Source organism: Vicia villosa, unplaced genomic scaffold, assembly GCF_029867415.1.
Source record: "Vicia villosa cultivar HV-30 ecotype Madison, WI unplaced genomic scaffold, Vvil1.0 ctg.000700F_1_1, whole genome shotgun sequence".
Classification (NCBI taxonomy): Eukaryota; Viridiplantae; Streptophyta; class Magnoliopsida; order Fabales; family Fabaceae; genus Vicia; species Vicia villosa.
This window is the reverse complement of record NW_026705315.1, coordinates 661,916-676,302: the sequence shown is the minus strand read 5'-3', so window position 1 is coordinate 676,302 and position 14,387 is coordinate 661,916. Positions and strand designations below refer to the sequence as shown.

At 36.5% G+C, this 14,387-nt stretch overlaps 1 protein-coding gene across 1 annotated transcript; it reads left to right on the top strand.

The window, feature by feature from the left end:
* The first annotated feature begins 4,765 nt into the window (after positions 1–4,765).
* Positions 4,766–6,587, top strand: LOC131630586 (putative expansin-B2). The gene is made up of 4 exons (XM_058901366.1): positions 4,766–4,977; positions 5,077–5,189; positions 5,316–5,506; positions 6,068–6,587. Exons 1-4 carry the CDS (start codon positions 4,791–4,793, stop codon positions 6,393–6,395), a joined length of 819 nt encoding a protein of 272 aa, XP_058757349.1. The 5' UTR covers positions 4,766–4,790; the 3' UTR covers positions 6,396–6,587.
* The last annotated feature ends 7,800 nt before the right edge of the window (positions 6,588–14,387 follow it).

Genomic DNA, 14,387 nt, shown 5'->3' with positions numbered 1-14,387 from the left:
TCTCTACCTGTTCCAGCTCTTCTGCACTTCGACCATCATCAGTTTTCTTGAAAGCCATTTCAGCTTCATTGAAAACTACATCTCGACTGGTGATACACCTCCTGTGACCTGGCTCTAGGCACCATAGCCTATAAGCTTTGACTCCTTCAGGGTATCCCATGAACATGCATTTCAGAGCTCTAGGTTCGACCTTGTCTTTCCTAATATGAGCATAGGCTACGCAGCCAAATACTCTTAGTTTGTCGATATCTGGTGGATGTCCCGACCAAACTTCTTCAGGTGTCTTCATATCTAACGCTGTCGAAGGACATCTGTTTATCAGATATGTTGCTGTCGAAACAGCCTCAGCCCAGAACACCTTCTTTAACCCCGCACTAGTCAACATGCATCTGACTCTCTCCAAAATAGTTCGATTAAACCTTTCAGCCAAACCATTTTGTTGTGGAGTACCTGCAGTAGTTCTATGTCTTGCAATACCAGAGGCCGCACAAAAACTGTCGAATGCCTCATTGCAAAATTTAAGGCCATTGTCGGTTCTCAACCTCTTAACCTTCCTGCCAGTCTGATTTTCTACCAGAGTCTTCCAACTTTTGAAATTCTCAAAAGTTTCATCCTTAGTTTTCTGGATGAATACCCATAATTTTCTTGAATAATCATCTACTATGGATAGAAAATACCTTGCTCCTGAATGTGATGGACACCTTGCAGGCCCCCAAAGATCAGCATGGATGTAATCAAGGGATCCATGTGTTCTTTGTTTGCCTTTGTTGAACTTCACTCTGCAAGATTTTCCAAGTACACAGGGTTCACAAAACTTCAGCTTTTCGACTTTGTCTCCACCAAGCAGATTTTGTTTCCCTAATTCGACCAGACCCCTTTCACTGACATGGCCCAATCTCAAGTGCCAGATTTCTGTCTTCGACAAAGGTTTCGTGGATGCAACATTTGTCGAACCACTTACAACTTCAGCCTCAAGGGTATACAAGCCTTGTTTCATCACGCCTCTCAAGACTTCCTTCGACCCCTTCATGACTCTTAGGATATTTTTCTCTCCTTGGAAAACATATCCTTTCTTGTCGAATTCACCAAGAGAAAGTAGATTTCTCTTCAAATCAGGAACATATCTGACTTCAGTCAACAACCTTATTGACTCATCATGGAGTTTGAATCTCACAGATCCAACACCTGCAATTTTGCAAGCTTTATTGTTTCCCAGCAGTACTGATCCACCATCTTGATCACATAATTCCTCGAACAAGTCTTTGTTTGGAGTCATGTGCCAAGTGCAACCTGAATCCATAATCCACTCCTTCCTAGAGTCACTGCTCGAAACCACAAGGACGTCAGATGATTCGAAATCATCTTGAACAATGGCTGCATTACCATTATCCATACCTCCATGATATTTAAGGCGTTCAGGGCACACCTTTCTTGTGTGACCCTCCTTCTTACAATGATAGCATCGAATGCCAAATGCTTCGCCACTGTAAGACTTCGACTAGCTTTTGCCCTTCTTCTTGTCAAACTTACCATCCTTTCGTAAGAGTTTTCCTTTAACGGTCAAACCTTCGCCAACAGTCGAAGGTTTATGCTCCTTTCGTTCGTTTAAGTCTTTAGAATACAAGGCTGATTGAACTTCTTCAAACGTCAGGGACTCCCTTCCATACAGGAGAGTTTCTTTGAAGTGAGCATGTGATCGAGGCAAAGAACACAATAGTAACAACGCTTGATCTTCATCATCGATCTTCACATCAATATTTTCAAGATCAAGAATCAGCTTGTTGAACATATCCAACTGCTCAGCCAACAATTTGTCTTTAACCATCTTGAATGAATACAAAGCCTGCTTTAGGTAGAGTCGATTTACCAAAGATTTGGTCATATACAAACTTTCAAGTTTCGCCCATAACCTTGATGCCGTCGTCTCCTTTGATACCTGTCTGAGAACCTTATCACCAAGGCTCAACAAAATTGCGCTGTGTGCCTTCTCGATCATAGTTGTCTTCTCCGTTGCCGTTAATGCAGCATTCATGGCTGCCTCTCCCTTCAACGCTTCCAAACAATCCTGCTGAACCAGTAGGGCTTTCATCTTCAAGCGCCACAGACCGAAATCATTCACTCCGGTGAACTTTTCAATCTCATACTTTGTTGAAGGCATCTTCTCCACGCTCACCGCACCAATTTGTCGTGAATTCAATACCAAGAACAAAGTATAATGCAAGGGAAGAATAAAGGACAAGGAAGAAGAGGAACACAAGAATTGGTTATAACTGCTATTCTTTCACTTTCTCTTAGAAAATAAGATTACAAGTTTACAAGAATAACAAATAACCTCTCTCACCCTAAATTAGGATTTGCTGCTTAACAATGATGAGAGACTAGTATGCTATTTATAATAAAACCTAACATACTAACTAATGGGCTTTTTCCACAAGGCCCGTTACACAAGCCAACTTAATAAACAAGCTAACTTAACAAATTAGGGTTTATATAAACACTAAACCTAATTTAACATGCTAACAACCCTAGCATCTTCGACACAAGCATGTGAACAACCTTCGACTTCATGCTTAACCCTATCGAACCAAGAAGCTACCCTTCGGCCATACTAGAGTTCGATCCAATATCTCACAACATAACTATTAATTTTGTTATAATCAATATGGGGAAATGTGTAACAGCCCAGGCCCCTCGCAAGGCAATCCCGCCACTGCCACCTCATGATCTTCTCTACTCTCTCACTAGTAGAGTTTTTTCCTTTCGTGGGAATCGAACCCTATACCCTGGAGTTCAAGTACATGTTCAATCCATTTCCACTACCAATTGAGATACTCTATCAAGTCCATTTTATTGTTTTAATAAAAATAATATATTAAAAATTTAATGATTCAAAATGATATTATAAACGAGTGATACAGGCAAACAATTAGAAAATTTTATATTATAACCATCCTAAATGAGTTGCATAAAATATTTTTAATTATATAAATGAAGTTAGAGATTTCATAATTAATAAAAAAATGGAGGATGTTACAGAGGCGATTGACCAACGATTTGGTCATGTACAAATTTTTGAGTTTTGTTTATACATCCGATGCTGTCTTCTCCTTCGAAACTTGCCGGAGAACCTGATCAACAATGTTCAATATGATGGCGCTGGGGACTTTCTCTATCATCGCCCATCTCTACTTCTCCGTTAGCACATCATCCATGATTGCGGCTCCCTTTAACGCTTCTAACAAACCTGTTGAACTAGTAGGATTTACATCTTCAAGCACCACAAATCGAAATCATTCACATCGCTAAATTTCTCAATCTCATACTTTTTTGATGCCATTTTCTTCTCCACGCTCAGCGCACCAGTTTGGTGTAATGGAATATTGTAAAAAACAAACCGAAACTATGAGAAAGGTTGCGTTTCTTGAATAAAACATAAGAAATCCTATTAGGTTTTCTCGAAAGAGAGAGAAGGGAGAAGAAAAAAAATCAAAATTGGTTATAACTGTTTTGCTATTCACTTACGCAATACGAGTTTAAAGATTACAAGTGATTAACAACAACCAACATCTCTCAACAACGTGAAAAAACTAGTCTATTTATAGACTATTAGGCTAACCTAAGCTTCAAGCTCACTTAAACAATTGAGCTAAACAAACAGACCCAATTTGATATGCTAATAATCCTAACATTTCAACTACTGCATGCTTGAGCGTACCTCAACTACAACATGTAGGACTTTGACATTAGCATGCGATAAAACATCGACATCATGCTTAATCTTTGTCGAACAAAAAAACTACTCTTGTCGAGACTAGAATTTGATCCAAATATCTCATAATTTTTTAAAAGTTTTTTAGAGATTCGTCATCTGATTAAACCCGATTTAATAGGTATATAACTTTATTATAGAGATTGTGTTATTAGAACAAATAATCCAATTTTATCTATATGGTCCAGTCACGTGGTTCAACCAAAGACTCCATGATTCGACCATAATCCGTTGACCCATGACTTTGCAAGTTGATGACCCGTGCGATTTTAAAACATTGATTCATATTTTATTTCACCGGTTAAACTTTAGAGAAGTATAAATGTAAAAATACTATCCCCTCTCTTTAAATTTCACATCACAAAACATATATTTATGCAACAGGATTATTTACTGGACTATTTAAATTAACACGTGAGCAAAATGTATTCTATCTAAATTTCAGACATCTTGTTTGTCTTGTTCTTTGCCGGACCCGAAATTCTCTCCTATGGTTAGGTTAAGCATATCTTAACTGCCGTCTCATATATTTTTAAGTATTATTCTTACTTTTTCCTTTTTCAAAAAAAAAAAAAAAAACTTAGTTTTTCCTTGTCGCATAGAAAAATTGGTTTTTAGTTATCATTTTAAAATATTAACGAAAATTATTATTAAATTATCAATACTATTTCTAATTATTTATTACAGAGAAAAAAATAAAATAAAATTCAATAACAAATAACTAAAACCATTGTAAAATAAAGATAAATAATAGTATTAAAAAGGACAATACTTATATATTATTTGTATGTAAAAAAACATTAGAAAAAATGACAACTAAATAAGTAACTAGTAACCATAGCATGTATAAAGAAAATAAAGAACCTAAGAACATAAGCATGTGTATTAAAAAAAATAAAGAACCTAAGAACCTATGCATGTGTAAAAATTAAAGAACCTTTATCTCTATAAATACCATACTCACCATAGCTATATTCCTCAAACAATATAAGTAGTAACTAAATCTTAGTATAGTCATAAAATGGCTCTTAGTGCATTTTTTCATATACTCATCCTTGTAGGTTCACTCTCAATATTCATAGTGACTCCTTCCTATAGTTTTAATCCAAGGAAGCTTGTCAATGTAACTTCATACTACTCACCTGATTCAGATTGGTCACCTTCAGTGGCTACTTGGTATGGATCTCCCGACGGTGACGGAAGCGAAGGTATATACTATATAGCAGAAATATTTTTAATGTGATTCTTAAATGCTTAAATTTTTGTAGAAGCAGTTTCAATGATAGTACTTGATAATACTTGTGTAGGTGGTGCTTGTGGATATGAAAATGCTGTCGGACAATCTCCATTTTCGTCACTGATATCGGCCGGAAGCCCTGCCATCTACGACTCCGGCAAAGGCTGCGGTTCTTGTTATGAGGTAACTATATTTAAAATAAAATAAAAAGGAAGAAAAAATATTAGTAATTAAAGTTGCACTAAGGGTCATTTTATAAGTGTTTTGAAAAAAATATATGTAACTAGTGAAAATATTATAAAATTTCAGGTGAGGTGCACAGGAAATTCTGCATGTTCAGGAAACCCTGTGAGAGTAGTTATCACTGATGAGTGTGCTGGTTGTGGCTCAGATGCTGAATATCATTTTGATTTGAGTGGCACTTCTTTTGGCTCCATGGCTATTTCAGGCCAAGATCAAGAGCTACGTAATGCAGGAAAAATAAACATGGAACATAGAAGGTGAGTTTCAATTTTTGTTTCAAAAACAGTCAATTAAAATATAATATTTTATTAGAATTTATTAAAAGAGAAAAGGGTGATGCACTGATAGTGTAAAATATTTTTACACTGTCAACCAATCACCACCCATGTATCCAATTAAATCATTTTTTTATTTAAAAAAAACTTAATGACATGGCACATTTATGATTTTCTATTGGATGACAGTGTAAAACTATTTTACACTGTCAGTGCACTACCTTTTAACTCTTATTAAAATTAGTAAAGTGTGCTTTTCAAATTTCAACTGTCTATAATATTAGTAACCGCTTATTTATTAATTAAACAAAATAACTTAAATTACTCTCTAGTATTATATATATTTTCTTAAAATTTTCTATCTAACAGTTTTCAACTACTTCCCAATAGATATGACAACTTTTTGACTTTTAGTTTATATATTTTTTTGACATTTGTGGATTTCACGTTTTTGTCATTAATTATACTTTTTGTTTTCAATATTTAAACAGTTTGGTTATAATATATTGCAATTATTAAGATCACATATATTTTGTTATGCAGAGTTGAATGCAACTATGCAGGTAGATCAATAGCTTTCCACGTGGACTCTGGATCAAACCATGAATATTTTGCGACATTAATTGAATATGAGGAAGGAGATGGTGATCTTAACAAAGTTGAAGTGAAGGAAGCACTTGATTCATCTTCTTGGGATGCCATGCAACAATCATGGGGTGCTGTTTGGAAATTTGATAAAGGGGCACCACTTCATGCACCATTTTCAATTAGGTTGACTACACTTGCTTCTGGAAAGACTATTGTGGCAGAGAATGTGATTCCTGCTGGTTGGAAGCCTGGTCAGACTTATAGATCAATTGTGAATTTTTAAGTCTAAAATGTATGTTTGTTTGAGTTTGTTTGGACTATGTATTAGCATATAGCGCCATATATGTGTATCCTCCTCAATCAAGCCACCCTAAGTGGACTTTGTATTGTCTTTTATTATCAATTAATAGTAAATGTTTGTCTTTAATTAAGAGATGTGGAAGTGCTAATAAGCATTATTGTAATGATCTTCGTCTCAACTAGGCCGACAATTAAGCCACCACTATTTTTCTTTAAGCCAGATATATTAATCAAAGAGAACTAAAAGTTCTCACCAGGATATAAAACGGGACGAGACGAAAAATCGACAAAAAGGAAGATTACATACTAAATACAACTTACGAAAAATAAAGCAAGAGAAATTTGCTAAACTCATAGAAATTACAATTTGGATAAGTAATTTTTCCTATGAAACTCCATCTCCACACCAAAGCTTTGATGCTCCACACCGTGTCTAAAACATTCCACGTTTCGTTTCGAAAAATGATTCTGTTCCTCAAAATCCACGTACTCCAGCATGTGGCCATCCAAAAAATATTCGCCTTTTCCGACTTCACCTTTGCTTTCTGACAAAAGGATCTCCAAGATGAAAAACTCTCTTTGACACACTTAAAATGAGTGTTTTCCATCCCGATCCACTCTCCAATCTCCCTCCAAATAATCTCGGAAACAATACACTTTATCATAATGTGCTGCGAAGTTTCATCACAGTTCCCGCAAAACACACACTTGCTGTCCAAAGTATCTATAGAAATTCCCCTAGCTAAAAGAAGATCCTTGGAGGGGAGCCTATTAATGCAACATCTCCAAGCAAACATGCAACATCTCCAAGCAAACACTTTCACCTTGAGAGGAATTTCTCCCTTCCACACTTGCTCAAACGCAGAATCGAACTTATTAACTGGATCGAAAGAGAAACGAAACTTAGATAACATGCTGTAAAAACTACTTACAAAAAACCTTCCTTTAGCTGCTACCTCCCAAAAAACCGAATCTCTTGCATCCGCCTTCGTAGTATGCTGTTCCAACTCAGCCAGAAGTTGATGCCGAGAAACACTATGTTAAAACCACTATCACTTGAATTTTGAATGAAAATAGTTTGAAATACTCCGTTAAAAGTAACTTAATGATAAAGTTTTTAAAAGTAAATTTAGTTTTGGATTTTAAATTTTAAATTTGACGACAATAATTATAAAGAAACTTAGGCGAAGTTATATAATGTGGTTTTTAAAGTGGAAGGACGTGTAATTTCATACTAGAGTGCAATTAGAGTTTGATGCAACCAAAAAGACTACTACATTAGAGCATCTCCAATGGTGTAACCCATTTTTGGGTTCTTTATGGGTCCCACTAGCCACATCATCTTAAAATAATTTTTATAATTTTTATTTTAATTGTATAATTCTAAAAAGTTATTATTGGGCCCACAACTTTACCTCATAAACTAATTTGATTGGGTACCACAATTTTTTCATAGTTGCATTGCAATGCAATGGTACTATGATGTGGCATGTCTAGGTGGAGAACTTATTAGAAGGAACTACCATTGGAGATGGTCAATATTGGGGTCATAATTAAAGTTGTAAATTGCAATTTCATTGTTGGTGTATTGGTTGTGTTCCCGAGGAGGTAATAATTTTGAAATTAAGTAAAATTGGTTCTTTGAATAATTAACTTTATATTGAGATTAATAAAATAATTGAATTAATTGATTAATCCTGTAACTCAATCAATATGTGACTTAATATCATTATTTTAAGTCGCTTGCATAATTAGTTGATTTAAAATATGTCTTTGAAAAAAAATAATTTTTTATCCATTGAATTAGTAAAGAGTGTTACAAGAAAGCTTATCAGCACAAGGCCTCGTAAACCATAACAAACAATTAACAACCTAATTGCTTGAACAACAAATTAGTTATCATTCTTCTAATTAACTGGTTAATTACATGAGAAAAGATTATGTATTATGTGATATAATTCCACAAGTCGGAGGATATATATTAATCATCCCTAACTTTGATAGTTAAAGATGGAACAACTGTGGTAGAAAAGGCTTTGTGAAGAACTCAACAAGTCGATCTTTGGAATAAGTTTTCATGACGCCCTTCACTATCTCGTCTATGTAACCGAGGTTATAACCACTTGTCGTCCGAGGTTAAATCTATTTTTTGTAGTAGTGGAGAAAGGAAGAAACTTGAATACATTGACCTGCAATTTTTGTCGAACAATGTTACAACCATTCTCAAAATGATTTGTTCTTTCATGAAAATTGTGATTGGTTGCAACGTGTATAGCGTTGAGATTGTCAAAATAGAGGATATGTGGTTTGTAGAAAGTAAATTGAAAATAGTCGAGGAGATAAACTACCCATTGCAATTCACATGTTGTTGCTACAAGATCTTGACACTCAGCCTAAGAAGAATATCTTGAAACAATTAATTGCTTCTTTGTCCAACAAGACATTAGTGACTTGCCAATGAATAGGCATAAACCTATGTTGAATCTTTGTTTTTCTACAAGACCTTCCCAATCAACATCTAAAAACCAATTATTTGTAGTTCTGAATATCTTGGAAAAAATATGCCTCGAGTTGGACAACCTTTCAGGTACCCTAGTGTCCTAGTGCCATATTTAAAATGGTTTCTGGTGGGATTTATACGAAATTAGCATAAATGTTGTGTTATGACCATGATGCAAGGTCTTGTAGTTGTGAAATAAAGAAATCTCCAAATAAGATGCCTATATGCAAAAAAAAATGTAAATGCGGGACATGTGTCATTCATCAGTTTGTTAGTAAGGTCTGCAGGGGTTGTGATTGGCTATGATCCCCAGTAATCATGGATCTCAAAGAAAGTCCAAACTGTATTTTCTTTGACATATAGTGATTTTGTGATTGGATTGAGTTATTTCAAGACCTTGGAAGTAATTCGATTTAGTCTTGATTATTTATTTGAAATGTGTGGCGGAGGACTTTTTAATGTTATCAAATTCAGCTAAGGAATTTCTTGAAGATGGTTGAACTGTTGAAAGAATATGTGGATGTCTTTGCTTGGAGCTATCAAGATATGCCTGGGTTGGATACCACTATTGTAGGTCATAAATTATCATTAAAGCTAAAATGTCCGCCTGTCAAGCAAAAGTTCAGAAAAACTCACCCAGACATGGCAAACAAGATCAAAGAAGAGGTACAGAAGCAAATCAATGCCAGTTTCCTCGTGACATCAGAATATCCTCAATGGTTGGCCAACATAGTTCCCTTTTCCAAGAAGGATGGAAAAGTCAAAATGTGTGTTGATCATAGAGATTTAAATAGAGCAAGTCCAAAAGATGATTTCCCGCTACCCCACATTGATATGCTGCTGGATAACACTGCTAAGTTTAAAGTCTTCTCATTTATGGATGGATTATCGGGTTACAACCAAATCACGATGGCACCTGAAGATATGGAGAAAACATCTTTTATCACACATTGGGGCACGTTTTGTTACTGTGTAATGCCAGTTGGTCTGAACAATGTTGGAGCAACTTATCAAAGAGCCACGGCGAATCTTTTCCATGATATGATTCACAAAGAAATTGAAGTTTATGTGGTAAACATGATTGCCAAGTCTGCATCAGAAGAAGAATATGCGGGGCACCTGCTGAAGTTGTTCCAACTTTTGAGAAAATACAAGTTGCGTCTGAATCCAAGTAAGTGCACATTTGGTGTCCGCTCTGGAAAGCTACTAGGTTTCATCGTCAGCCAAAGAGGTATTGAAGTCGATCCCGAAAAAGTCAAGGCCATTCAAGAAATGCCTCCTCCAAGAACAGAAAAGCAAGTTAAAGGATTTCTTGGACGATTGAATTACATCTCCAGATTTATCTCTCACATGACTGCAACTTGTGGACCAATCTTCAAGCTTCTCCGCAAGGATCAAGAGTGTAAATGGACAGAAGAATGTCAGAAAGCTTTTGATGATATGAAAGAATACCTGCTGGAACCTCCAATTTTAAGCCCTTTAGTGGAAGGAAGACCTTTGATCATTTATTTAACCGTACTCGAAGTCAAAGATTCTATGGGATGTGTCCTGGGTCAGCAAGACGAGTCTGGTCGAAAAGAGTATGTCATTTATTACTTGAGAGAAAAGTATACCGACTGTGAAACAAGATATTCACTGCTCGAGAAAACTTGTTGCACTCTTGTATGGGCTGCTCGCCGGCTAAGGCAGTACATGTTGACTCATACGACATATCTCATATCCCAAATGGATCCAATCAAATACTTGTTTGAAAAGCCTACGTTGACTGGAAGAATTTCCCGCTGGAAGATGTTATTATTAGAGTACGACATTGTTTACGATGATTTCCGGTAAACAACCGCTAGTCCTCCAAACTATAAAATATACTTTGGTTACTCGCAGGATCGACTAGATTGATCCTAGGACATAGTCAAACAAATATCTTCTGAAATGATTCGATTCATGTTTACCTGTTCTGACTTCGAGAAAACTTGTTTTGTGATTCGATCTTATGAATGTTCACTTGAAACAATACTGGTTATACGAGTTAATATAACTTTTCGAAGAAACATAAATAAAAGCATGTAAATTCCAGAAAAAGTAAAGTGCAGAAATATAGCATGCAGTAATGTAAAATGCAGGAATGTAAAGTGCTTCGAAATGAAAGTTTAGACGCAATGAAAGAAATGCAGGAATATAAATAACGGAAAGTAAATGAAAGCAGTAATAATGAAAAGATACTTGAATAAAGGAAAATACAAATGTATTTAAATTGATGTTGGTGCCATACGTACATTTCTCAGCGAACTCGTTCTCTAAACACTTGATACTTGAGTGATTTGTGAGTAATTTGTACAAAATGAACACACGGAATCCTAACATTAAGACCCTTATTTATACTAAATTCGACCCTAATGGTCCTACACTAATCTGATGCCACGTTGCCCACAGGAATCCCTGGGATGCCATCTGTCCTTGTGCGGTTACACAAACTACTTCGAAATTCAAATCCTCCCGCCTGAATCCTCTTTCGACGCGTGGCAACGTGATCAGAATTGAGAATGCTACGAAAACACGTTAAGCTTCAGTACTTTATGTATTTCGCAAAAACGTTTAAGTCTTTTAAAGATAATCCTCTTCGAATTAGCTCCAAGTTTAACCATCTTTACTCCAACTCAAACCAACATTCTCGAAACTTGGCCATCATTAGGCATTTTTAATCTCAGAAATGGTCATCAGTAACCATCTTCCTTCGAATTGTAACTCTCCAAAGGATATTCTTTCTAAACGAAATCTTCAGCCAACAAATTGCCCCCAATAAATGCCTGTTTCGAAGAACAAGAGAAATAGGCGTTTTTTTTTTCTAATGAGATTTCGTTTTACTCACTTCTGAGAGTCCCAAGACAACTGACTAACGTCATAATCATTTATGGCTCCACTTTCAAAACGTATTGTCATTTTCAAAGATGTCCTCTCAGAACTTACATTCCCACGTTCTGTCATTACCTCATGATCATTACTCCTATATACTAGGAGTAAGGCTAATAATTATTCGACCGCCGTTGGATTAAATCAACATCTGCTGCGTGTCTTTGAATTTTACCCAAAAGATTTGAAAGCGTTTCCGTTAAACCTTTAAATACTTGAACTTCTACCCTCGCATAACTTCCACTTCTATTTTCTTTACCCTCAACACAGAAAAGAAAAATTCTCTTTGGCCTCATTCAACCTATTCCTCAAATCAAATTCACCCATGGCGTCTTCTTCAAATGTTCTTCAACCCATTCAGAAACTTCAAAATCCTACGCAGATAAAGAATCAAGCACATATTCCAGACCCAAATGACGTAGAGGCGCGCGCTATCTACGCTTCTCAGGTAATCATCCCTTTTGAACTTTCTAAAAAAACTCATGCTTTCATGGGTCCTTTACCAGGAGGAAACAACCCCTCTTTGAGTAAATTCTTCCCTGCTTATTATAAGACTAGACCTTTAGTTAGCAAAATTAAGATAGATGAAGAAGGTCGTCCAGTCCTAGCTGATCTTGATAACACAACAAAGACCTCAACTGAAACTTCTTTGGTTTTGGAGAAAATTAGGTTAAACTATGTAACCAACTTTGTGAAAGTCTTTAGGTCAATCCCTTTGGCAAAAGATCCTGAACTGTATTACTCTTGGCTAGCGAAGGTGGAAAAACAAAAGGCTTCTTTCTGGAAACAATTAGGGATTTATGACCTAATCCAGTTATCCAAAACAGGCTTAGAATATAACCAAACCATGTTAGTAGCGTCAGTTTACTTCTGGGATGCTTCTCACATTACCTTCCACCTTCCATGCGGGATGGTTACCCCTACCCTCTTCGATGTAGCTGCTATCACAGGGCTTCGACCAACTGGAGAAACCTTCGACCCCAATTTCATGGACACTGACACCATTCAATTTAACGAAGCAACAGTCACTTATACTGCCTTCATCCAACAATACCACAACGAAACGGACCCATACGTTTCTGACGAAGAACACATAGCATTTCTAGCACTTTGGCTCTCGAGATGCGTCTTTTGCTCTAGGTCCATACAAGTAGCAAAAAGATATCTTTGCATGGCCAACCAGTTAAATGCTGGGAAGAAATTAAACTTAGGCCAGTTAATCCTAGGATTTCTTTATGAGAATCTTGGTGAAGCAACGGACCTTGTTAAGAACTACAAAACAGGATCTCTTCTTTTTGCTGGTCCTTTCTGGTTGTTGCGGCTATGGCTTAATGCCACTTTTGAGGCTCACCTCCCATATAAAGGTGTTGTGGATGAAGGAAGTGCAGCTGTAAAGAATCGAACAGTGGAAGGAACCATATTAGCTTACCTAACTCCAAAGGAAGAAACTGGCAAACTTCGTGAAACCTTCCTGGCATTCATAATGATGTTCGCTAAATGTTATCAATTCACTCCCTCGATGGCTCCATTCGTACAACGTAAGGTGGGTCCCGAATGGTTTACTCGTGAATTTCCAGCAACTTCTCCTGATCAACAAGATGAATCTATGACTATCTGGGAAGCTTTCCTCACTCCAAAGTTATTATATCACAGACTTCGATCTTCAAAAAGTCATTGCTGTCTCCTTTGCTATCAACCAAATCTGGTTTTAAGACAATTTGGGTTGGTTCAACTCAAACCAAAGTGTTTGTATGACAAAAGGAATCACATGTGTCTACACACTTCGCATCTGGCAGAAGATGAATATGAATAAAAAATCTCCCGATATGTTGGCATCACCACTTTGTCTCCCGTTTCTTTCGAGCCTGCTTTTTATTCTACCATAGATTTTCATCAATGGTGGACAGAGTATTATTCTACACAAATCTTCGATGCTGAAAGCCTTACTCGGGAACTAACTGAAGCTTTTGCTGATGTGCAGGAGAATTTCCATAAAGGTACTTCGACTCATATTAAAGAAATCCAAGCATTTCAAAAATTCTTTGAAACTATCTACAGGCTTGATGACCTTAGTCGGACCGTTCGTGAAGCTGCGGTCACTTTATGTGAAAAGTTTTCTGCTAACCTGGATAAGTTGAAATTGCCTACGTCTGTTCGACCTGAACTACGTTATAAAGTGGCTTTTGAACTTCATCCTCCAAAATTTCCTCCACTTCCTAGTGCTAATTTTGGGGTGGCCTCAAGCCCTCCTTTTCTAGACTGGTTTGTGTGTGGGAATCTCATAAAAATTCTTCAGGAAGAATCTAAAAAACACGCTGAACGAGTGGTCCCGACTAAGCATACCTTAGATACTTTCAAAGGACATCTTCATATTGATCTTGAGCACGTTCGCGTTTTGACTCCAATACCTGAAGGTTGGGGTTTAGACAATCCTTCGACTAACTTTTCCTTTTTTCATTGAAATACTGATTTATATTTTGTTCACAGCTATTACTCGAAAGAAACAAATTAAGGAAGCCCCTGTACAGAAGGGTTCTGGAACTTCGAGGAATACCAAGGCGAGTGGGA